General features: G+C 39.1%; 1 protein-coding gene across 5 annotated transcripts in view; it reads right to left on the reverse strand.

The window, feature by feature from the left end:
• Window positions 1-5,759: 5,759 nt before the first annotated feature.
• KYAT1 (kynurenine aminotransferase 1) overlaps window positions 5,760-25,789 on the reverse strand; it is a 63,566-nt gene continuing 43,536 nt past the window's right edge. For 3 of the 5 annotated variants that reach the window (XM_051980132.1, XM_051980133.1, XM_051980131.1), the window contains 13 exons: window positions 23,625-23,745; window positions 19,072-19,130; window positions 15,355-15,502; window positions 14,968-15,117; window positions 14,779-14,865; window positions 14,432-14,560; window positions 13,663-13,783; window positions 9,650-9,726; window positions 9,421-9,510; window positions 7,423-7,609; window positions 7,266-7,345; window positions 6,975-7,061; window positions 5,760-6,557 (listed from right to left, as the gene is read on the reverse strand). In XM_051980132.1, the coding sequence (XP_051836092.1) occupies window positions 6,492-6,557; window positions 6,975-7,061; window positions 7,266-7,345; window positions 7,423-7,609; window positions 9,421-9,510; window positions 9,650-9,726; window positions 13,663-13,783; window positions 14,432-14,560; window positions 14,779-14,865; window positions 14,968-15,117; window positions 15,355-15,502; window positions 19,072-19,130; window positions 23,625-23,741 (1,398 nt within the window). In that variant the 5' untranslated portion in view covers window positions 23,742-23,745 and the 3' untranslated portion in view covers window positions 5,760-6,491. The remainder of the gene's footprint in view (window positions 6,558-6,974; window positions 7,062-7,265; window positions 7,346-7,422; window positions 7,610-9,420; window positions 9,511-9,649; window positions 9,727-13,662; window positions 13,784-14,431; window positions 14,561-14,778; window positions 14,866-14,967; window positions 15,118-15,354; window positions 15,503-19,071; window positions 19,131-23,624; window positions 23,746-25,789) is intronic. The other 2 variants (XM_051980134.1, XM_051980135.1) reach the window with 1 other exon arrangement.

Below are 25,789 nucleotides of genomic sequence, written 5' to 3' on the forward strand. Positions count from 1 at the left end.
TTCACAGGCTAATTGTACAATATTTCAGAGTCCTATTCTTTTTGTACAGCAAAATAACGGTTTGGACATGTATACTTATTTTGCATTTAATTTACACTTTAATATATTTAATATGTATTGGTCATCCTGGCATCTAGGGGAGGGGGTCGGGGGAAGGAGAGGAAAAAAATGGAACAAAAGGTTGGCAATTGTCAATGCTGTAAAATTACCCATGCATATAACTTGTAAATAAAAAGCTATTAAAAATTTTTTAAAAATCAACCTACTCGTTATTTTCTATGGAATAATAATATTCCATTAAATTCACATACCATAACTTATTCAGCCATTCCCTGATTGATGGGATCCATTCAATTTTCAGTTCCTTGATAACTACAAAAAGAGCTATGACAAACATTGTTCCATATATGGGTTCCTTTTCCCTTTTTTATTTTCTCTTTGGGATATAGACCCAGTAATGAGATTACTGGATCAAAGTGTATGCACAGTTTGATAGTCCTTTGGGCATAATTCCAAATTGCTCTCCACAATGGTGGGCTCATTTCATAATTCCACCAACAATGTGTTAGTGTCATAGTTTTCCCTCATCCTCTCCAACATTTATCATTCTTTTCTCATCATCTTAGACAATCTAAGAGGTGTGAGGCAGTACCTCAGGGTTGTCTTAATTTACATTTCCCTACTCAATAGTGATTTATAGCATTAATAAGAAAAATTTTAAAATGCACTGAAAACAAAAAATGTGGAAGGGAACATAGCAATTTTTTTCTATCTTGTTAAGCTTGACATAGATATTTCTTAAAAAAACAAGTATAACGTACCAGAAATCCATAGTTTCTTTTTTATTTAAAGTCCATGGTTTCTTAGACAAATCCTCTTTCCTGTTCTTTGTATATTGAAATGTTGCTGTTTTACTAAAGAAGGGAAAGGAACCTGTATGTGCCAAAATGTTTGTGGCAGTCCTGTTTGTAGTGGCTAGAAACTGGAAATTGAATGGATGCCCATCAATTGGAGAATGGCTGGGTAAATTGTGGTATATGAATGTTATGGAATATTATTGTTCTGTAAGAAATGACCAGCAGGATGAATACAGAGAGGCTTGGCGAGACTTACATGAACTGATGTTAAGTGAAATGAGCAGAACCAGGAGATCATTATACACTTCGACAACGAGATTGTATGAGAATGTATTCTGATGGAAGTGGATTTCTTTGACAAAGAGGCCTAACTGAGTTTCAATTGATAAATGATGGACAGAAGCAGCTACACCCAAAGAAAGAAACTGGGAAATGAATGTGAACTATCTGCATTTTTGTTTTTCTTCCTGGGTTATTTTTATCTTCTGAATCCAATTCTCCCTGTGCAACAAGAGAACTGTTCGGTTCTGCAAATATATATTGTATCTAGGATATACTGCAACATATCTAACATATATAGGACTGCTTGCCATCTAGGGGAGGGGGTGGAGGGAGGGAGGGGAAACGAGTGCAAGGGATAATGGTGTAAAAAAATTACCCTGGCATGGATTCTGTCAATATAAAGTTATTATTAAATAAAATAAAATAAAATATTTAAAAAAAAGAAATGTTGCTGTTTGTTGACGATTAGGTTCACAGTATATTTTAAAATAGCCCCTCTTGGATGTCCATCAATTGGGGAATGGCTGAATAAACTGTGGCATGTGATTATAATGGAATATTAGTGTTCTATGAGAAATGATGAACAGGATATTTCCAGAAAAACCTGGAAAGTCCTCCATGATCTCAAGCAAAATGAAATGTACAGTGTAAAGAATAATAACAATGTTCTGAGATTATCAGCTGTGAATGACTTTATTATTCTCAGCAATACAATGACTCACAACTACTCTGAAGGACTTATGATGAAAAATGCTATCCATTCCCAGAGAAAGAACTGATTGTGTCTGAAGACAAATTTCAATATACTCTATTTTTTTTGTGGATTTTTTTAAGGGGAAGAAGGGAGAACTCTGTTTTCTTTCACAACGTGACTTTTATGGAAATGTTTTACATAACTTCATATATGCCTTCTTAAAGATGGGTAGGAGGAAGAAGGAAGAAGAGAATCAGGAACTCAAAATTTTAAAGTTACATATCACTGGAGAAACTAAAAATATTAAATATTAAAAAGATACAAAAATGAAAATAGCCCCTCTAAGAGGAACCATTTAAATTGAGGTTATAGGAATATAGATTTAGATCTGGAAGAGATCTGGAAAGGTATCCAGGCCAATCTCCTTATGTTACAGTTGAGAAAACTGGGTCCTTATGTGGTCAAGTGACTATCACAAAAATAAAAATCATAGCAGTTAACATTTGTATAGCGTTTACCATGTGCCAGGCACAATGTTTTCCAATTATTATCTTATTTAATCTTCACAACCATACTGAGAGGCAGATGCTATTATCATCCCCATTTTACAGATGAGGAAGCTGAGGTAAACAATGGTTAAGTGACTTGCTCAGGATCACACAAGTAAAAAATGACAGTCTACCACCTTGGTTATTTTAAAAATATTTCTTTGTTTATTAATCTGTCATTGTCACTATCCAAATCCTTATCACAGCATTAGTCAGAGTCCTTGGACTCTTTCAAAGTTGTTTTTCTTTTATAAAGTTATCATTATATAAATTGTTCTCTTAACTTTTACTCATTCCATTATGCTTCAGTTCGTAGAGTCTTTCCAGTTTCCTCTTGAACGAGTAATTTTGTTATTCCTTATGGCACAGTAATATTCCCTTACATTCATTCACTATAATTTATCTAACCATTCCCCAATAGCATAATATCCTCTTTTGTTGTCAATTTTTGACTACAACTATTGAACTGCTATAAATATTTTTGTACAAACAAAACCAATGCTCAAGTGAGTCAAATTTATAAGAATACAAGCCATCAATGGTCAAAGGTAGTTTTCAGATGTAGAAATTAAAGCTATCTATGATCATGAAAAAATGCTCAAAATTATTTTTGATTAGAGTAATGTAAAATGTACTACACATCAGAGTAACATGATAGAAAAAGGAAAATGATAAATATTGGAAAGGGAATAATTGGGATATTAAGGAGTTATGAACTTTGACCCAAAAATACCACTACTAGATCTGTATCTCAAAAAGATTTTTTTAAAAAAGGAAGACCTCCATGTTCAAATTTATATAGTACTATTTTTGTGGTGGTAGAGAATTGGAAATTGAGAAGATGCCCATCACCCGGGGAATGGCTGAACAAGTAGTTGTATATGATTGTAAAAGAATATTATTGTTCTATAAAAAATGATGAACAGCCAGATTTCAGAAATACTTGGAAAGACAAACTGAGGTGAAATGAAGTGAGCAAAATCAGGAGAACATTGCATATAGCAATAGCAATATCATATGATGATCAATTGTAAATAACTTAGCTATCCTTTTTAAAAAAAAAATTATGGCCTTTAATTTTCAAAATACATGCAAAGATAGTTTTCAACAGTCACCTTTGCAAAATTTTGTATTCCAAATTTTTTTCCCTCACTTTTCCCTGTGCCCCTCTCCTAGAGAGCAAGTAATCTAATACAGGTTAAACATATACAATTCTTCTAAATATATTTCCACATTTATCGTGCTGCACAAAAAAAGGGGAAAAATGAGAAAGGAAAAAAAAAAGGCAAACAACAAAAATGGTGAAAAATACTGTGTTGCCAGGAGATCATTATATACCTCAACAATGATACTGTTTGAGGATGTATTCTGATGGAAGTGGATCTCTTCTATAAAGAGAGATAGGTTCAGTTTCAAGTGATCAAGGATGGACAGAAGCAGCTACACCCAAAGAAAGAACACTGGGAAATGAATATAAACTGCTTGCATTTTTGTTTTTCTTCCCAGGTTATTTATACCTTCTGAATCTAATTCTCCCTGTGCAACAAGAAAACTGTTTGGTTCTGCACACATATATTGTATCTAGGATATACTGTAACCTATTCAACATGTAAAGGACTGCTTGCCATCTGGGGGAGGGGGTAGAGGGAGGGAGGGGAAAAATTGGAACAGAAATGAGTACAAGGGATAATGCTGTAAAAAATTACCCTGGCATGGGTTCTGTCAATAAAAACTTATTTAAAAAAAAAATACTGTGTTGTGATCCACACAATCTCAACCGTCCTTTCTCTGGGTGCAGATAGCTTTCTTCATCACAAGTCTTTTGGAACTGGACTGAATCATCTCATTGTTGAAAAGAGCCACATTCATCAGAATTGATCATCAAATAATCTTGTTCCTTTCTTTCTACTACTATTACTAACATTAGTTCATGTGAGTCTCTCCAGGTCTTTCTAGAATCAGCCTGTTGATGATTTCTTACAGAACAATAATATTTCATTATATTCATATTTCATTTACATTCTCTAGCTGAGAATCCCACTCACTTTCCAGTTCCTTGTCCCTACAAAAAGAATTGCTACAAACATTTTTGCACATATGGATCCTTTTCCCTTTTTTATAATTTCTTTAGGATACAGGCCCAGTAGAGACACTGCTGGATCAAAGGGTTTGCACAGTTTAATAGCAACATTGGGCATAGTTCCAAATTGCTCTCTAGAATGGCTGGATCGATTCACAATTCCACCAACAATTAAGTGTCCCAGTTTTCCCACCTCCCCTCCAACATTTATCATTATCTTTTCCTGTCATCTTAGCCAATCAGAGTTATTCTAGCATTGTATTTTTGGCAATACAATGACTCAAGACAATCCCAAAAAACTCAAGATAAAAAATGCTATTCTCATCTACAGAAAGAACTGATAGAATCTGAATGTAGATTGAATCGTACTAATTTTTTTTTACTTTCCTCCTTTTTTTTTTTTTAACAACATGACTAATATGGAAATGTTTTGCATGATTACACATGTATAACCTATATATATAAATGCTTATCATTTTAGGAAGCAGGAAAAAGGGAAAGAAATTTGGAATTCAAAATAAAAAAATGTTTTAAATTGTCTTTACATTTAATTGGGGGGAAGGATTACATATTTAAAAAATCAGGATAAGGAGTTTATATACTCATTTTTATCTTAAAGGCAGTAGGGAATCATTGAAGATGTTTGAGTAAGGACTGATCTAGTCAGATCTGTTTTAAGAATATTAATTTAAAAAAAGAATATTAATTTTGTGACCTGTTTCACGTATGAAGAAGGGAGAAACCAATCAGAAGATTACTGCAAAATTAAGCAACAAATATTTATTACATGTCAGGCACTGTACTAAGTCCAGTTCAGAAGTAAAAGAGCCTGAATTATAGAAATATAATGAGAGTCTATTGCTCTACATTGAGGGCCTCTTCATTCTACCCTCTCAGGTGACTTTGGGCTGAACCAGAGCATCTTTGGCTGGATTTTTTGATGTAAAAGTTATCTTAAAAACATTATTCTCAATTTAAAAAGAAGCAGCCTGATTGATACAATCAAAGGATCATTGACTGGCTTTTTTCAATACTCAGCTGAAGTCTTATCTTTTACCCAATGCCTTTCCCAGTCTGATTCCCCTCAGCTCTGTTTATAGCTTGAATGTACCTGGTTATTTAAATTTCTCCTATATTGCAGAACTTTCAAAGCAGGGACCCTTCTTTTGTCTTTGAACCCCATAGTGCTCAACACAGTGCCCAGTACACAGCAGACAAGTGTCTGTTGGTGCTTTGTTAACTGATAGGGTTGGTCCCCAGAGGTAAAAAGCAAAGGGATTTTGAACAAAGAACAACAGTTTATACAGAATGTAATAAATTTTATTAAAGGGAAAATATGGCTTTTGGTTTGAGGTAAACACTCTTAATTTAAGTTTAAGTGGATCTGCCCAAGACTACGATTGATTGGCTATGCAAGGCAGCCTTACTGTTGACCCTTTTGATGTACTAGCCCCTTGAAAGTCAAAGGAGAAGAGAAAAAAACAAGATAAGTTATAGCAATATGGAATCAAGAAGGGATGAAAGCAAGATGTTAGGTATCCTTGTAAAATGTAGGTGATTTCTGGCCTGGCTGGCAACCATCCTCGGTTGGGGTGGCTGATTCAGGTGTTTAGAGTAGAGGGAAATCCCACTTTATGACTCAACAGGAAGAAGAGGAAATGATAAAGGAGGGAGAAACATTCTAGGGAGAGCCCTACCATTCTAATGCTGACTAAGCTGAATGTTTCCTTTCATAGGGACAGCAGTGTGGATATTGGGTAGGTGAGGATTCCCCGATCCCCAAATCCTAATATAAAAGGGGCAGCAGACTTTCACTAAAGCAGAATGGGTGGGGGAGAAGAGAAAGACCTGGGGCAGCTATGCTCCCTTTTTTCACTTTTCCCTCTCCCTTAGGCACTAGTTAAGGAGCTTCCCTCCTTCCTCCACCAGACTTGGGAATGCTCAAAATACATAGGATAGATGGAAAGAGGAGGAAGGGTCCAATCAAATAAAGAGATCTGGAGGAGAAATGGGGGAGTCCAGTGCAGAAATCAGGCTTCTAGCTCTTTCTTCCACTGCTGTAGCTTATCATCCATGGCCTCGAGAGTGGAATCATTCTAAACAGAGATTGAAATCAATTTGCTTAGTCTAGGAGCCAATAAGCCTTCTTTTTGCCTCTCTTCGGGGCTGGGGATGCACCGTTGATGCCGGGTGCAGTCATGGCGGAAAAAGCCCTATGGCCATGCCGGGCCCAGGGAGGGGTGAGGTAGCAAAACCCACATAAGCATAGTGGTTCTGGAGAGGAAATAAGGGCCGTTGATGGACATGGGCCCAGCATTTGCCCACCTGTTCATCGCTATACTATAGGCGTTTCATGGAGACAATGAATGCCAGTCTCTGGCATGAATTTGGATCCTTGGGTTCCTGGTGCTCAAAAAATTCCCTCTGAAGTTAAGAGGAGCTTGCATTTGGGACCTTGTAGAGATGGCGCTCCCTACCCCAGCTCCTGCTTCCTCACTCTTCCTCACACTCACCTTCATAAAGCAGAACCGGATGTAGTTCTCAAAATGTTCCTTCTGTTCCGAGCTGCAGAATACCGAGACTGGGATGGCCACCAAACCCTGGAGGGGGAAAGAGGTCTCAGGGAAGGAGTCCTGAGAGTGTCTGAGGGTGAGATGGGGTGGGCATGGGGAGGGAAGGGGAGAAGAAAGTTCTTGTCCAGAACTACCTATTTTGGAGAAGGCCGGAGCCACAAGGGGTCTTACCTGATTTGAGGCTAAAAGAGAGAAAGGGCCTGGGAGGAGGCAGCGCTCTGTCCTTCTCACCTTGTTCTTGATCATCCACTTAATGAAGCGGGAGTCATAGGCTTCCCCCTCGGAGCCGGGCAGGTTGGGCATCTTCTTCTCTGGGGATCACATGAGAGCCCTGGATGAATCCCCTTCCCTCCCCCCAGCCACACTCTGCCCCTTCCCCCAGACTTACTGAAGCTGGAGATGTCTGCCATGAGGAAGTAGGTGCCCTGGGGGATGATAGGCCTCATGCCAATGGTCTGCAAGCTGTTCATCATGTGATCCCGCTTTTTCTGAACATCCTTAGGCAACTGGACAAAGTAGCTATCTGGATCACCAAAGAGCCGCAGCTCCCTCGAAAAACTGGAAGATACAGCTTCCTGAAATGGAGGAGAAAGAGAGGGGTAGGGGCTAGCCGGGATGCTGTCAAGAATAACCTTCCACCTAACTAGACCCAGTCATCATCTGCAATGTCACGTAGCTGTGACCTAGGATATGTCCCGCACCCTGTCTGAGCCTGAGTTTCCCTATCTGTCAACTAGATAATAACAATACTTGTACTACCTACCTCACAGCTTTGTTTGTCGTACTTTGTCAGTCTTAGAATGCTATGTACTTGTGAGTTGTAATTATTATTCCTATCAATTCCGACCTAGTTCAGGCTCTTAACAGGACTATTCACTGGTCTTTCCATCTCTAATATCTCTCCTTTCCAATCACTCATTCACAAGTCTCAATTTCATCTTTTTAGAACCCTATTTTCATTAGACTTCTATCACCAACTAAATGAATAAGGTCTCCTCTAAGCTTCAGTTTCTTCTTCTATAAGACTGGATATTTTTTAAGTTCATTTCAGCTCTTAAGTTTTATAATCCTATGATCTTGTCACTTACCCTGCTCAAACACCTTCCAAAGCTCCCCACTATCCCAAGGAGAAATTCTGAAAGTGGAGATGAGGGGCTGGAATGTAAGGAGCAGGAGGGAACATAATGAATACAGAAAACAGCTAATTATCCAGGTCATATGGAACATAGAATGGATATGAAATGAGGCCAGCCAGCCAGGAATGAAGTCCAGTTGGAAGACTTAGATGTTAAGATGAAAGGCTTGTATTTTACCTTCATGGGATTTAGAGAGTCAATGAAGATTTCAGAGCAGGAGGAAAGTGACCAGATCAGACCTGTACCTGAGAAGGATTATTCTGGTAGATTTGTGAAGGATGGATTGTGCAAGTGTAGTTTTTTTTTTTTTTTTTTTTTTGTTGTTTTGTGAGGCAATTAAGTGACTTGCCCAGGGTCACACAGCTAGGAAGTGTTAAGTGACTGAGGCTGGATTGGAACTCAGGTCCTACTGACTCCAGGGCCTGTGCTCTATCCACTGCACCATCAAGCTGCCCTTTAAGTGTGATTTTTAATAAAAGCTGAGTGACAACTGGATCACTATCATGATTCTTTGTATCAGCCAGTGTCTAGCACCAAGATTGGGCAAGGTTCAATAAATATATTCAATCACAGAATCTCAGAAGAGAAGAGCACTTTTACCCCATCTTGCCCAATTCCCATCTGGCCAAGAATTTCCTTTACAATATTATCCTATGCCTGATAATCCAATCTTTACTCGAGAGTCTCTAATGAAGGAGACAGGGCATGACCTTTGCAAGCAGTCTCAGGCATTTTAGGACAGCGCCAGTTACGATGTTCTCTACCAGCCTAAATCTGCTTCTCTTTAACTAGTGAGCCTTCATTTGGTCTTCTGGGGCCTAACAGAACAAGGCCAACTTCTTCCTCATAGGAGTCCTTCACATAGCATCCTCTTCTAAAGTCTTTCTAGTTCTTCCAGCTGATCTTCACATGGCAAGAGCCTAAGAGTGTGCTGAATCTACTTCCTGCACTATTAGTCTAACCCCACATCCCTCCACCTTATCCACAAATTAAGGCTAAGAGACTTTTTCAAATTCTTTGCTAGAATCTAAGTAAATTCTAAGTACAGCAGCCTCTGATCCATCAGGTTTCCTAAGGTCACCCTTTCCTCTGAACATTCACTCTTCTTGGTGACAATCTCTTCCAGGATGGGGATAGAGATGAGATGGGGGCAGGATCCATCCCAAGGTCTAGAGTTGGTTTATGAATCTCCAGAGTCCCTGACCAAATTCCAGAGGTTCTCATGAAAGAAAGGAGTTCCAATCCCTCACCTGAGCCTGTGTTGGGCAGTGATACAGGGAATTCTGGTGAACAGTTCGAAGATGCTTCATAAGATGATCTGGACCCAGGACCCAACCCACCTGGATCAGAATAAGAAAAGAATTAGATTCTTCTCTGGATCCCCATTCTTTCCAAAAGTTACTTTTTTTTCCACTCTTGCTCTCAAGCAGATTTCCTTTACTTTGATCTTTCAGGTCCCCATATTTTCCCAAGGCTTACCTTCCATCCAGTGACACTAAAAGTTTTTCCTGCACTGCCAATAGTCAGGGTGCGTTCCCACATTCCTGGAAGACTGGCTGCCAAGGAAAAGAAAAAATGGCTGTTGGGAGGATTGCAACAAACTGAATGGTGGGTGGTCAAGTGCCCCACAGTGGGCTGTAGCAGGCCAAGAGACCAAGGACACTAAGCATCTTCTGGAGGGTACAGTACAAGCTAGCATGCTTTCTCTTTCTTTGTTCCTGCTCGGAGCTCCTAATTCTTTCAGTCATTTATCTGTCAGTTCACATAAATCTTTCTGGGTTTCTCTGAATGCATCCCTCCCTTCATCATTTCTCACACAGACTCTCTTTAATGGGATCAGTCCAGCTATATGCACATTCCCTATATACCCAGACCATTCACACAAGTATGTGGGCTCAGGTGCTTCCTAGTAGTGAGAATATTACTGGCTAGGACAGAGAGCCTACTGTCCAGATAAATAAGGGAAAAGAAAGTGGGGAGTGGTGGCAAGACAAAATAAAATGGGAAGATCTAAATAGACAACTTGACTTTGTCTTGAGTCTTATAAACTTGTGTATCACATCCTAAGTAAATTAGTCCTTCAAGTAGAGACAGAACAGGGGCATTCAGGTGAAACATGAAACTGAAGAACAAGGTGAAATGAGGTGGGAGAATTGATGAGATAATTGGATTTCAACTAACATTCCTTCCTGTGTTCTGTCCACTAAATAAATAAGCTCTCTGTGGAGGAGAAAACGTCCTAGGTAGATCTGATAAGTCTGGTGCCACAGGGAGTAACAGGTACATCATAGGAAGAGCAATATCCAAGAAAGAAGCCAACAATGAAGCTTGCAACTTCAGCTGTCTATATGTGAAGGCACAAAATCTGAGCAATGAGGTGAACTTGATATTCTAATAAAAGGAGGCAGAAGAACTGGATTCAAATGCTGGCTCTGCTGCTCCTATCTGTGATCTTGTTGAGCAAATTACTTAACTTTTCTAGATTCCAAATTTCTTATCTGTGAAAGGAGGATCTGCACTTACAGGTTTCTTCCAGCTCTAAATCTTTGATCCTATTGCCTCTAGGATAAAAAGTAAGATCTTCTGTTGGCCTTTCCCAATCTATCCCCCAAACACTTTTCCAGACTTGTTATATATTACTCCTCTTTGTGAACTCCTCCTTGGCTATACTGACCTTGTTGGGTTTTGTCCACACATGATGCCGATTCCCATCTCTGCATTTTTCACTGGCTATTCCCATGACTAGAATGCATTCTCCATACTCCCTCATTGAAGAATGCACTTCAATCTCTTAGAATCCCTTCAAAATTCAACTCAAGAAGCTTCTTCTACATGAAGCCTTTCCTCATTCCCTTTCCCTCAATTGCCACCTTGCAGCCACCATTTACCTTGTATTTATTTTGTATATACTTAATATGTGTATATCTATTTTGTCCCTTAAATAAGATTTAAGTACTCCCAAAACAGAGATTGATTCATTTGTGTCTTCAATATCTAGTAAAGTGCCTGGCACACAAGAGGCCCTTAAATGCTTGCAGATTTATGGATTGAGCATCTAGGCAGGGATCCTCAAACCACGGCCCATGAGCCAGATGGGGCAGCTGAGGACAATTATCCCCCTCACCCAGGGCTATGAAGTTTCTTTATTTAAAGGCCCACAAAACAAAGTTTTTGTTTTTACTATAGTCTGACCCTCCAACAGTCTGAGGGACAGTGAACTGGCCCCCTATTTAAAAAGTTTGAGGACCCCTGATAGAGCATTTAGGCTTAGGTGCATAAGATTTCAAAGAACTATGGGATGAACTGAACTGCTTTCTTCCTTCTTGGAAGATATCTGGAAAAGAGAGAAGAGTTGAAGAGCTGTAGAAGGGCAATTATTGTCTCATTTTTCAACAAAGGGAAAAGGTTAATAATAGACTAGTAAGTCTAATTTGTATTCCAGGGAAAATTTTAGAACTTATTAAAGAGATAGTTTAATAAAGGGCTATCCAACCGGGCATTCCCTTTGATCCAGCAGTGTCTCTACGGGTCAATATGCTAAAGAGACCATAAAAAAGGGAGAAGGACCCACATGTGCAAAAATGTTTGTAGCAGTCCTTTTTGTAGTGGTAAGGAACTGGAAACTGAGTGGATGCCCATAGTTGGGGAAAGGCTGAACAAGTTATAGTTTATGAATGTTATGGAATACTATTGTTCAACAAGAAATGAACAGCAGGCTGATTTCAGAAAGGCCTGGAAAGACTTACATAAACTGATGCTAAGTGAAATGAATAGAACACTATTTGTTCAACACTGTTGTTGTCCTTATTGGAAGTTTTCTTGTAGAAACCAGAAGATCAATTTTGTCAGATGTGTTGTAAGGAGTTCCATGTGTGGGTTGAACTATACGGCCTCCAAAACTTTTTTCAACTCTAAACTTAATTGAATCTTTAGTAGATTAAGGGAATTCTACAGGTGTTGCATACTTGGATCATAGCAAAGCATTTAAATAAAATTTCTGGTGATTCCTGTGACAGGGATGGGTTAGAAGAGTTAGATGAATTTTGAACTGGCTAAATCTCAATACACAAAGAACTGTCATCAGTGGCTTGATGTCAGCTTGGAAAGTAGTCTCTAGAGGAGAGGCCCAAAGATATGTTTTCAGTCTTGAGCTATTTAATACTTTTAATACTGTCTCAGGTGAAGGTTTAGCGAGCATACTTAATAAACAAACTAGCAGAAGATATCAAGTTTAGAGGAGTTACTAATATGCATTCAGCATATGACAAGAGGCCCCCTCCAAATAGATCTTTACAATCTAGAACTGAGTTGAATAAGATGGATTTTAACAGCGGGTAAATGTCAAGTTCTACACTTGTAATGGATTAAAAATTATCAACTTCAAAAATAAATCAGTGGGTTCAACTAGGTGGTACAGTGGATAGAGCACTGGCCCTGAAATCGGGAAGACCTGTGTTCAAATCCAGCTTCAGAAACTTACTAGCTATATGATCCTTGGCAAGTCACTTAACCCTGATTATGTCCAAAAAAAAAATGTATATGAGTAGAGAGAGAAGGCTAGACAATGATTCCTGTTGGAAAAGACATGGGGACTTTAGTGGGCTTCAAGAAGGAGTTATCTGTCTTCTATATCCATTGAGTCTCCATATATGTCCCATATCACAGCAGATTCCAAATCACTACCACCATTCTTTGTTTGATGAACCAAATTATGACAATCAGGACTGTGCTGGAGCAAAGCCCTTTGGTAAGCCAAAATGATAATGTTATCTATCATAGGCTCAATTAAAGAAATTATTGAATCCAGAAATAAGGAATTGATAGTACCATGATGATTTGCCCTGGTTAGGCCACATCTGGGAAACTGTGCTTAGTTCTGAGCACCCCATTTTAGTAAAGATACAGACAGATTAGGAGTGTATCCAGAAAAGAGTGATCAAGGGTCTGAAAGTATTGGACACTCTGCTATATGGAGTGGATGAAAGAACTGGAGATGTTTAGCCTTGGAGAAATGAAAGCTTCAGAGGCCATGACAGATTTGAAAAACTGAAGAAGCAGATGAATTTTGTCTGGTTCCAAAGGATAGAACCAGAAACAATGACATCTTTGAAAAGAATATAAGGGAAAACTTTAAAGTCACCCTAAAGGAGGTGGGCTGCCTTGAGAGTGGTGGTTTTCCTCTCCCTGGAGGCCTTCAGACTAAGGCTAAATGACCATTGGCTCAGAATGCTATGGGTAGGATTCTCAGTCCATAGGTTCCATAAAGGCAGGGATCGTATCTCATCTGAACTTTGGGTTGTCCCCCAAAATTTGATACAATGTTTTGCTATCAGAAAGCATGAAAGAATACTTGTTAAATTTGCTTTTCTTTGTACCTGCAGTGCTTGGCAATGCTGGCACTTAACAAATTATTGTTTTTAAGATTTAATGGGCTAGCCAGTTCTGGGTCCTATCCCTTCTTTTCTGGAGGAGCCATGCTCAAGTTTGCATACCTATGCTGATATGTTTCTCTTCATCATATACCAGCCACTGGTAAACCTCATCACTGAAGCACAGGACATCATGTTTTTTGCACAGCTTTGCTATTAGTTCAAGTTCTTCTTTGCTGAACACCTATAAAGAAAAGGAGGGGAGGGGAGAGAAGAGAAAAATTAGGCCCATGATGGAATGCAATCCAGCAGGGACTCACCCTACCCCCAGGGAGAAAGGAAAGGACCACGGATAACATTTGAAGAGATAGTAGACAATCCAGTTCCAATCAAAGGAGGAGAGGTTTACCAAGAAACATTTCATGCCTCTCCTAAATAACATATTATAATAAAGTAGGAAGAACACTGAACTCATTCAATACATCTGGGTTCAAGTTCTAGCTGTCTTACTTATATGACCCCAGGAAGGTCATTTCACTTTTCTATACCTCCATTTCCCTTTTCTGTCTTATAAATAAGGTCTTATATTTTATTTATAAGTATCAAATGAGGTCATGAATATAATGTAAGTACTTTGTAAACCTTTAAGTATTACATAAGATTATATAGGATAGAATTAGGCAGCAAAATAAAGTAGTGGAGAGCTAGTCTTGCCACTAGTAAGATGGATTCAAATTTTAGCTCTGACATAAAGGCTGTATGTTTACAAATTACCTAAGCTCTCAGTCTGACACTGTTAAATTCCTAAGAGTATAACTTAGAAATGCTAACATGTATATGGATATTCTGCTGATTTTTTTCCCGGACCTCCCAGGAAAAGCATAACATTTACCTTGCCCAAAGGGTTGTTGGGTGAGTTGATGACGATGGCTTTGGTTCGAGGGGTGAACTTGCTGGCCAGTTCATCTGAGTCTAACTTCCAGTCACCACTGGACATCAACTTGCCATCATCAGGTGGTGGCTAGTAGAGAAAGCCAAAGAGAAGCCAGAACTGCCTTCAGTTTCCCAAGTTAGTCTTCTTGCCCTAATGCCTCCCTGCCCTCACCTTCTCTTTACTTTTCTTCCTCCTATGTCCCCCCATCTCCTAGCCCCTAAAGAGTCAGAATTCAGCTACATTTACTTCCTAGGATCTGTCCTTGAACCCTACCCACCCTGCCTGAGGTCCTTTGAAATTCTCACCGGTTTTAGTGACACAAACACAGGACGGCCACCAGCCATCTTTGTCATGGGCTCATAGCAGTCAAAATAGGGTTCAATGAGAATGACCTGGGTACAAATGAAGGTAAGGAGGGGGTTGCCATTAGGACCAGATATCTACTTTATATGGAACCTTCAGACCTCTATTTCTTCACTTTTCCCATCTCTCACCTCATCTCCTTCATCCACTAGGGCCTGGAAAGCATAAAAAAGGGCTCCATAGGCACCCACTGTCACAAGCACATCTTTTGAAGGATCGATGTCTTGTTTCAGCAGCTTTCCAAAGAATTGAGCCAGGATCTTTACCAGGGGAGGGTGACCCTGTAGAAGGAATTGAGAGGATCACCAGACTGTCTCCCTGGTTGGGCTAGTTTTCCTTTTTATCCCTTTTGATTTTGGAACTCAAATCCCCATATCCTTAGGGGGAAGACAAATATGCAGAAAAATTATTGGTTAAATATGGTCATTATGTTCAGGTTATAGGAGAGTGGGGCGGTTCTGGAATGGATTGAGGAAAAGGAGACTGTACAGGGAGAGGGGGAGGGAGAGGGGACGCACAAAACCGCGAGTATACTGATTGAGCATGATGTCTCTGGTGACAGCCTGTCTGAACGCTTCCGTGGAGAATTCTGGAGGTGCAAAATCAGGGAAGCCCTGGCCCAAGTTCACAACCTCATTCTCATTGGCCAACTGCACAAATTCCACCCTGGGGGAAAATGGAAAACCAGGAAAATAGAATTAGAGAACAAGGAACAACATGTCCATGGACATGATCAGAAGGTGGGAGACATTGGTGTCTGGTCTGCTCCATGACCCCAAAAGGTTAGAAGAAAGCCAGAACTGTGTCAGAGGATCAGCTGAAATGAACCTTACAAATCCAACGCTCCTGTTAAACCGAGGTCCAGAGAGGTGATTTGCTAGCTAGATTTCTGAACTCCCATCCTTTGCTACTCACTTCTGGGGGATGGGCCACTTCTCTTCCTCCTCTTCTACCCTCCTACCTCTGTGAAGTGCTAAATTGTCATCTGCAGGGCTCTGTAGCAAGATTTCTACAGAAAGTCCAGGTTCTCAGAAAGCCCTTGGGAAATAAATGGCCCTGAGCTTCTGGCCACAAAGTACAGTGATCATGAAACAGAGGACACCCCATTGTTCTCCAAGTCCAGTCCATGCCCATTATGACTCTTCAGGAGAAGCAAGGAGCTAGGTTAAGAGACAAAAGGTTCTCAGAAGGGATATGTATCTAGAGATAGTGACCAGACTATTAATTTTGTTAGCATAGGTACTCCCAGTTGGGAAAATACTCTCTACCAAGGTAGGTCAGCATCTTCTCTGCTTAGAACACTGAGGGCTGAGGTGATCTGCCCAGAATGGCACAACAAGCATGCATCAAAGGCAGGACTCTGCCTTTCAGACCAGCTTAACAAAAGTTTCCTGGTTCCTTTCCTGTCTTTCTATTTATGATAGGTAGGTGACATGCTAGGTATTCTTGGGCCTGGAGCCAGGAAGGCTTGGATTCAAATCCGGCCTCAAACTCTGAGCCTAGGTAGGTTACCAACCTTGGTTTATTGCAGTTTCCCCATCCGTAAAATGGAAATAAAACTAACACCACCTACTTCCTAAGGTTGCTATGAAATATTTTTAAAGCTGTTTAGAACCTAGCTATGATTATTATTATAAATTTACACAATTCCCCTCTACATTCTCTAAGATTCAGTGATCCTGAGGTCCTTTCTGTACCTTGCACAAGACATTCCCATGCCCTGACCCTGTGCATCTTTGGGTTTTTTTGAGAGGAGAGGCAATGGGGGTTAAGTAACTTGCCCAGGATCACACAACTAGTAAGTGTTAAGAGTCTGAGGCGAATTTGAATTTAGGTCCTCCTGATTCTAGGGCCCAGTCTACTCTGCCACTTGTGAGCCCAGCTGCCTTCTTTTTTTTTTTTTTTTCTAGTTTTCCCAATAATTTTTATTGAATAAAATACATAAAAATTTTAAAGGCAATAAAATTAAAATTTTAAAAGTAAAAACAATTCAGCTTTCTAAATTATATAAAAACCAGGGAAGATCATTCTGGTTTGCTGACCCCCTGATGTGTTATGACTCCTTCATTTCACAGACAAGAATACTTGAGCCTGTGAGAATTGAAATAACTTAATCCAAGCCATAGGAAGCTAATGTTTGGAACTCAGGGCCCCTTCCAGTTGCCTTCTTTTAAACCCTGTGCATTTCCACTGGCTGTCTCATACCTGACATGCTATCCCTCCTCATTTTCTATTGATTTCCTTCAAGTATGCTAAAATCTTACTTCCTACCAAAAAAAACATTCCCAATCTCTCCCTCTGAGGTTTTCTTCAGTTTATCATAAATATATATGTGTGTATGTATGTTTGTGCATAGTCTTTTGTAAATCCCTTTTGCCTTGTTTTGTATTCCCAGAGCTTGGCCCAGTATCTGGAACATAGTAAACGATTTTTTGGCCCATTGATATAATCTCAAATTCCCTGTTCTGTCCTCAAAAAAAGTCATTGTTTATATAGTATAAGACATTAAAACACTGAGGAAGAAGCTTGGTACATCCTAAGAACTATATAAATGTTAGCTATTCAATAGAAGCTATTACTATTATTGGTATCTTCTATGTATCTATTCATTGTCCAGTTAAGGAGGAAGCATTTATTAAACACCTACTATGTGCCAAGCATTGTGCTAAAAAATTTACAAATATTTATCTCTTGGTACACAACCACTTGGGAGATGGAGGTTATTATGATCTGCTTTTTACTGTTGAAGAACTGAGGCAGACAGAAGTTAAGTGACTTATTAAGAATAGATACAATCTCATTCATCTTTGTAAGTCTCTCTTGATTTGTCATTGTGGTGAATGAATGACAGCAGACCACAGGCAAATCAGAAGGCCCTTTAGCATTCACTAATTGCCTCACTCAGGCCTCCTATGTCCTCCTATTCCTCATGACTAGATATCCCCTGTTAGAATCTTTACAAATTGCTAACTCATTAGAGTTGATAGATTATTGATCTGCTCTTACAAGAAGATGTTTTGGGTCAGAACCTGAAATAAGGTACTAAGTAGAACTAATTGATACAATGCTTGTGTTTGCACCTTTACTCATTGGAGTTCACAAGTATGGGGGATTCACAAAGTAAACTTTGTAACTTTGTGAATTCACACCTCCCTTGAAGCTCTTAGGGCCAGAGAGCACTATGGGAGAAAACCATAATCCCATTCTCTCAGAAGAGTCATATATAAGCCAGTGAAGAGTGATTTATAAAAATATTTTCCACTTGGCTGGCTGGTGGCAGAAGGAGAGTTTTGGGAGGAAGAAGCTACGATTCGATAGTTGAGCAGGAGATTGAGAAGGCTCTCTGTGGTGGCTGGGCTTCTGCACTTCCCCCACTGAGACCAAGCTGGTCTGAAAGACTCTCCAGAAAGCTAGCTGAATCCCAAATGAAGGAGACAAGAGATTCATTCCATCTTTGTGCTGGCTGGAGGCTGAAGAAAGCAGAGGCAGAGGCTGAAGGACAAAACCTTTGGATTTGGAGACATTCGGGGGGAGCTCTTGGAACCAAGAAGAGAGAGAGGCCTCTAAGAATCTAGCTATCCGGGCCCAAGGAAAGAGACAAGACTTGGAAGGAGAAATAAACGTTTGTATTTTTACCAGCTGGCTGCATTTGGGGTAATTATTGATCCGAACAAATACTAAAGCTGCCTCCAAGAAAACCTCCCTGAGAAACCTACCTCTCTCTCCCAGAGAAAACCTTTATATTATTTTAAAGAAGAAAAAAAACACAACAATCCCCTACTCCAATCTCCAACTTTCTCGATCCCCAGAGCTAAGTAATTCCTCCCTCTCTCAGTCCAGAGAGTTTTGGCTTCCATATCTTCCTCACCACAGGAAGGGTGAGTAGGAAGGGCAAGTGAGACAAATCTAATATCACATTTGTGTAGGCTGGAAACTTTCAAAATCCTAAGGCTTAAGGTCCTCATTCTCCCTCCTCCTTTGTCCTACTAAATAGGTTTAATAATTTCCCATCCTGACACCTCTCTGTCCTAATTTCCTAGGTCACACATATTTTTGTTCTAGACCACCAAAGATTCTGGTCAATTCTTTTATGTTCCCCCTCAGCCCTCCAGTCTCTTTCATTTTCCCCAAATCCTAAACACACACACACACTCACACTCACACTCACACTCACACTCACACTCACACTCACACTCTCTCTCTATCTCTCTCTCTCTCTCTCTTTTCTTACTCACCAAGGGTTCTTGTCAATGCCTTCCAGCCTTCGAGCCTGCACTTGCTTAGACATTTTGACCTGAATAGGGAAGAAGACAGAGCAAGTGTATAAGTTGTGGGAGAAGACAGGCTTCCTTCCCCAGTAAAAAGTAGACTGAGTGTCCCTCCCTCTCCTGCTTGGACCAGTCAGCTTTAGCTCCACCCCCACTTCAACGAAAAAAAAAAAAAAAGAAGCCTCATTTAAAAAAAAAAAAGGATAGCTTCATTAAAATAAATTAAAGGTAGCCTAGTTTTTTAAAAAAAGGTAGCCTCATTTAAATGAATTAAAGGTAACCTCCTTTAAAAGAAAAGTAATCTTGTTTTTTGTTTGCTTTTTTAGATAACCTTTTTTTTTTAAGGTGCCTCATTAAAAAAAAAAAAAAAAAAAAAAAAAAAAAACCTCTCAGGTAACTCCAGGCTTGATCTCCTATCTCAGTCCCACCCACCTGATCTGTTTCAGGACTAGTTTGGAGGTTTATCCCAGGCTGGTTCTTAGCATCCAGCTCCTTCCTCTGTAAATTAGAAAGTAGTAACACCACATTCCGCCCCATCTCCCTTTCTCTGGATCATAGGAGCTCCAGGAAGACTCTTCCCCAACTCTCAGATTTGTTTAATCAACTGGGGTTATAATGACCCTGAGGCATACTGCGTCTGCCCTAACCTCTTCCCAGCCCAAGCTGGTCATGGACCAGGCAGGCCAGTTTTGCCCTTTGCCTGGGGTCAGAGTCACAGATCTATGTGATTTTGATCTAGCAGGATTGTTTGTGGTTTGGGTTTGTTTTTTTTTTTTTCCTTTTTAATTTTGGTTATCATGCAACTTTCTTCCCTTTCCTCCTCACCCCAAACACAAAGTTTGTGTGTGTGTGTATGCACATACACACATATATACATACATTTCTGTGTCAATTCTTTTTTTCTGAATTTAAACAGTGTCTTCCTTCATGGGATCTTTATGGTTAATCTAAATATTTACAATATAGTCAGCAGGGTTAATATTTTTTTTTTCTAAAATGCCTCCAGTATGGAACTACACCAAGATTTTTGAAGAGCCAAAAGTCTGGCATACAAATAGGAAGGGGATTTCCCCAAAAAACTAGGTTATCAGAATAAGAGTGAAAGTGGGAAGAGGTGACAGAAGTGGGATGAGTTAGAAAGGGCAAAGGAGGGCCAGATGGAGAATGAACAAGACTGAGATCTGAAGATGAAAGAGGAGCAAAAGATTGATGAAGATAGAAGGCTGAAGAAATGAGAAATGAAAGGGGGAGGGGGAAGTGAAGGGATGGGAACTACAGTTTGAGGGAGATAGGGAAAATGCAGCACAGAGAGGAAGATAGGAAAAGTGAAGCTGGAAGAAAAGCCTGAGACAAAAGGAAGAAGGAACAAATTTAGGATATATAAGTATTAAGGAGACTCACAGTATAAGGTAGGGAAACAGCTAGAAAAGATGGGAAAAGGAGAGAGAAGAAAAGGGAGGAGGGGAGGGGTAAGGTAGGAAGTAAGAAGCCAGACAAGACTGAGGGGAATGGGAAAGAGAATGAAGAAACAGAGGAATCCAAAAAGAGAGAATGAGAAGTGACAGAGTACCTTAAGAATAAAAAAAATGTTCTCAGAGAAGCTAAGACAACTGTTACAAAGCCTAGGCGCCAAAACTCATGACTTTGACCACAAGAGGGCCCTCTTAGACCCTCATTCAAAATTAGATGAATTATTTTTGCCCACTATTCAATAAGCTTAAAAATCTGGTTTCCCAGTCAGAAGCAAATTAGAAAAGTGGAGAGAGGTTTCTAGAAGCAGCAGATACATTAACAACAACCAGAAATAATACTAGATGCAGATAAGAGAAAAATATAAAAAAGCAAACACAAAAACTAAAGTAGCATCAAACCAAGGGCCATTTAGTAAAGCAACAAACAATCCTACTGCACATTAGCGACGTCACAATTTTTCATAGTATTCCCCAGGGCCCAGCACATAGCAGGCTTTGAGCAAATGTTCACCAAAGCAAATTAGTTTTCCCATTTATACAAAGGAAACAGGGAGGTAGGGAAACAGGAAGTGATTTGACTAAAGTTACCCAATGATTTAGCTGTGTCCCACCCAAGACTTCTTCTATATTCTTCTAAAATGAAGCATTTAGTACCATAGGTTAGCAGGATGGCTAGCAGGCCTAGTGAGATAGAGCTCATCTTCCTAAATTCAAATCCAGCCTCACATATTTTGTAGCTTTTGAGACCCTAGGTAAGTCATTTAGCCCTATTTGCCTGCACTGGAAAAGGAAACAACAAAATCCTGCAGACAAGTGCCTGGCACCTAGTAGGTGCTTAGCAAATGCTTTTTGACTAACTGAGGAAAAATAATTTAGGTACAGACAGTACAGTACAAACTTTTTAAAGCTAAGTAATTGTAAAAATCCCTATTCAAAGTGGTTAAAATTTATGAACAAAAAACAGTTTTGGTACTTAGAAAGGGACAAATTTCTAACTATCTAACTAGTTACATATGTAAAAATCACACAGAAAAGAAAAAGATAAGGAGACACAAAGAGGGCAATTTTGTTACTATTTCAATCTATTTCAATTACATTTAAACTACACACTGTTTTGTTCTTTGTATATTGAGATATTTGTGTTTGTTGATAATTATTCATGATGAAAACTTTTTTTTTTTAAGTTTCCTTTGAATACAGATTAAAGTAGAGTTAGTATCCTGTCCTGGAAGGGAAAGGGATTCTAGCAGAAAGACCCAGGGATAATCAGATAACCTGGATTTCCTTTATAGGTACAGCGACTTTAAATGTTCAGATTTTCAGGAAAGCTTTTATGGGCCAGTTATACTCTCTTATGAATTCATTCTCTCTCTTTTTAAAGAGTCAGAACTTCTAAATGTAAGAACTGTATGATGTAAAACTGTAAGTATTGCCCCACTCCAGTCACAAGCCTATAGGAGCTGACACAGGCATTTGACCTAAGTAAATTAACTTTCTGAAAACTATGTGGCTGAGGAATTTAATTGAACCGGTACCCAGGATAAAATGTAAACAGAAAAGAGCAAGAGCTTCCATTCATGTTTGTTTCCTGATGAATCAATCTGTGACATATTTTAAAGTTAATGCCTTTAACTTACTGGTGTCATTGGGGGTGTTTTTATTGTAGTTGTTGTTGTGGGGTTTGTTTTTTGTTGGGTTTTTCTTTTTGGTTGGGAGGAACAAAAAAAAAAAAATCTTTGATTTAAGCCACCAAAAGCAGCATTTAAATTTTGTTTATCAAGCTTTTGTTGCCCTAGAAGCCACCTCTTCACACAATAACATCTTAGTCCTGAGCCTGATACTGTTCGGTTCAGTATAAAGAAATACTTGGATGTAAATGACCTACATATAAGAAGGGGAGCTCGAAATTGTGTATAAGACAGGAGAAAGAGGGTCTTGATGATTTGGAAGCAGACCAATCACAACTTTTTTGGATTGTGTGGAGAACAAGCCTCCAACTCAAAAACATCTGGATTCACGTCCCACTTGTTAGTACCTATGCTGCCAGACACTGAGCAAGTCTACCTTCTCAATGGCCCAGATGACTTTCAAGGACTATAAATTGCAGAGAAGGTGCTATCTGCATTGATAGAAGGAGTTTCCTCACCAGGATCTCCTTATATCAATGACATCACAGATATAAAGAAAAAGCAAATGTGTATTTCCCTTCCATATGTAAATATATATGCATGTGTGTAGAGTTGATTAGTCTTGTCCAAGTCTTTGTGACTTCAATTGGATTTTCTTAGCAAAGATACTAGATTAGATTTGCCATTTCCTTCTCCAGTTTACTTACAGATGAAGTAACTGAAGCAAACAGGGTTAAGTCACCTGCCCAGGTCATAACAGCTAGTCAGGGCCAAATTTTAATGCAGATCTTCCAGGCCTGGTGTTCTGTCCACTAATTCCCCATCACCCCCAGGTCCACCACAGATGTATTTTTTAAGTGTCCATATACATAAATTTGTATATATTTATGTATGTATGGGTGGATAATATCTGTGTATGCATACATATTCATTTCTAATTTCAAGATAGATTTTTCTCTTTGGATATAAAATATCTCAGAACTGGAGGAATTAATTCCCAGAATTATTGAAATCACATGACTGAGACCTGGCAAGAATCTTGTAGACTACCTAGTTCAATCCTTCTTTTCAGAAATGAGGAAACTGAGATGGAAGTTTAGGCGATTCATTCAATCTTGTACGTTAAATATCAAGGCAAAAGTCTTTAGCCTGGCACTCTGTATGCCTTTCTTCAATGCTATTCCTCTTGTCCCATATCATTCTATGTAACTTTGAGTAAAGCACCCACATACTCAGGCTCAGTTTCTTGAGAAGGGGTGCTGGATTAAATGACTCTCTGTAGTCCCAAGGAGACATGAAAGGCTTTTTAGCAGAGTTAATTCAATTCCTGTGCAGTATCTAGAAGGGATAAAGAGCTAAGGGGAAAGAACAAAGAAGCAGTTCTATACTACCAGGAGCCTGGAAGGGCAGAAGCACTTACCATCTGGTGCAGGGGCCTGGCCAGCTTCACCTCGGATCTCCTCAGCTGACTCAGCACCATCAGCACCCAGGGGTTCTTGAGCATTGCTTTCCCAGACACCAGGGACACCAATGACATCCCCCTCCAAAGGCAGAAGAGGAGAAGATGGGTGAAACTGAGGTATATCTGGATCAGGAGTTCTTACCGTGGGATCCATGGAGCCTTTCCATAGAGGGGTTTCAGAGGTTTGAGAAATTATTTTTTAATCGTATATATTTTATGTTATGCATTTAAAAGCAATATTCTGAGGAGGGCTCCATAGATCCACTGGTCCATGGCCAAAGGGTCCATGACACAAAAAAGGCTAAGAATTTCCAGATTAAAAAAGGATTTGGGACTAGGTGCCCCAAAGCTGTGTGAGAATGTAGCATATGGATTGACTCATGGTGGGCGGGGGTAGATACAATGAACCCTGCCTTTCAAAAAACCCCAAGAGTCCTTTTCCTCTTTATGTATTCAATCTGGAAGCAAGACATTAGGAATTATTCTACCTTTCTTACAGGTGGGAAAAGCAAGGGTGTAACTGCCTAAAATAGGCAGCCTAAGGTTCAATATTTAGGAGCCATATAATCAAGGGTGTGCTGGAGCCTGCTTTTACTGGAAAGCCAGGGATTTAATTTTCAGGGTAAACCTTTATACCCTGGAAAGTGAAAGGATACAAATCAGGACTGGGTTTATTATTATTTATTATTATTTTGTTGATTGTTTACTCTAAAGAAAATGATGATAAAAAACATTTATAATGTGAATTCAACTTTAGAGTGAGTCACAAACACACAATATAGATTTGGGGAATGGGAGGATGGTGAACTTTTTTTTTTAATTGAAGTTTTTTAGTTTCAAAACATATGCAAGGATAATTTTTTCAACATTTACCCTTGAAAAATCTTGTGTTCCAATTTTCCCGTCCTCCTACCTCTTCCCCTAGGTGGCATGTAATCTAATATATGTTAAATATAGTAAAAGTATGTTAGCTCATATTTAACATATATAGGACTGCTTGCCATCCTGGGGGGGGGGGGAGGAGGGAGGGAGGGGAAAAAACGAAACATAAGTGATTGCAAGGGATAATGTCGTGTAAAAATTATCCTGGCATGGATTCTGTCAATACAAAGTTATTATTAAATAAAATAAAATTTAAAAAAAAAAAAGTATGTTAGCTCAAATATAGGCATATATATTTATACAATTATCTTGCTGCACAAGAAAAATCAGATCAAAAAGTAAAAAAAAAAAAAAAAAAAAAAAAGAAAAAGAAAAAAATGAGAAAGAAAATAAAATTCAAGCAAACCACAACAAAAAGAGTGATCCTAAGGATGATGAGCTTCAAGAAGAATGTAGACACTTAGAAGATTGTAATACAATATTGACAAGAGATTTCATTATCTCTCCTTCAATTTTGGATAAGTCTAACTGAAAGATAAACAAAATGATGAGGTTCGGGTTGGCTAGCTTATCAGAGAAAGCCTGAAACACAAATAAGACTATAATACACTCTGAGGCAAACAGAGAAGGGCACAGATAGGATCGCCTCAGTTTTAAGAAACCCTTTTGTTCTTTAGTAGGTCTTTTGTTCAAGTGGACTTTCATTACAATTCCAACCCAAGGAGATCTTTGGAAACCCTACCTAATCTATCCAAGTTATGATGTCAAATCCCCAAGAATACATTTTTCCTATAAATCTGCCCAAGGCTTACTTTTCTGTTCAGTCCCTTTTAAGGGTTAGCCCACCATGATGTCCTGCCTCAAAGTGTCCTCTTATTATAGCTAACTAACTCTTGTAGGGTACTAAATCCCTTTTAGGGTTAGTCCTCAATGATGTAATCTCCTTTCCCTACTAACTCCCTTTTGGGGTTAGTCTGCTAAACGCCTTTATGGATTTAGTCTTCCAGTTAATGACATACTGCTACCTCATGGAATATTCCCTTTCTCCTGATTAATTGTGAATTGCATTAGGGAATTTGTCTTTCCCCTTGTTAATTATTTTTAAAAAACCCTTTCCTTGCTAACTATAATATTCTTTCTTTTGCCCTTCCAGATCTAATTCCCAAATCTACCATTCCTGGACTTTTTCATTTTGTCTGTAATGTCTTATCATAAATAAGGTACTTTTTGGCAAAGAGAAT

The sequence above is a fragment of the Antechinus flavipes genome, chromosome 2 (assembly GCF_016432865.1).
Source record: "Antechinus flavipes isolate AdamAnt ecotype Samford, QLD, Australia chromosome 2, AdamAnt_v2, whole genome shotgun sequence".
Classification (NCBI taxonomy): domain Eukaryota; kingdom Metazoa; phylum Chordata; class Mammalia; order Dasyuromorphia; family Dasyuridae; genus Antechinus; species Antechinus flavipes.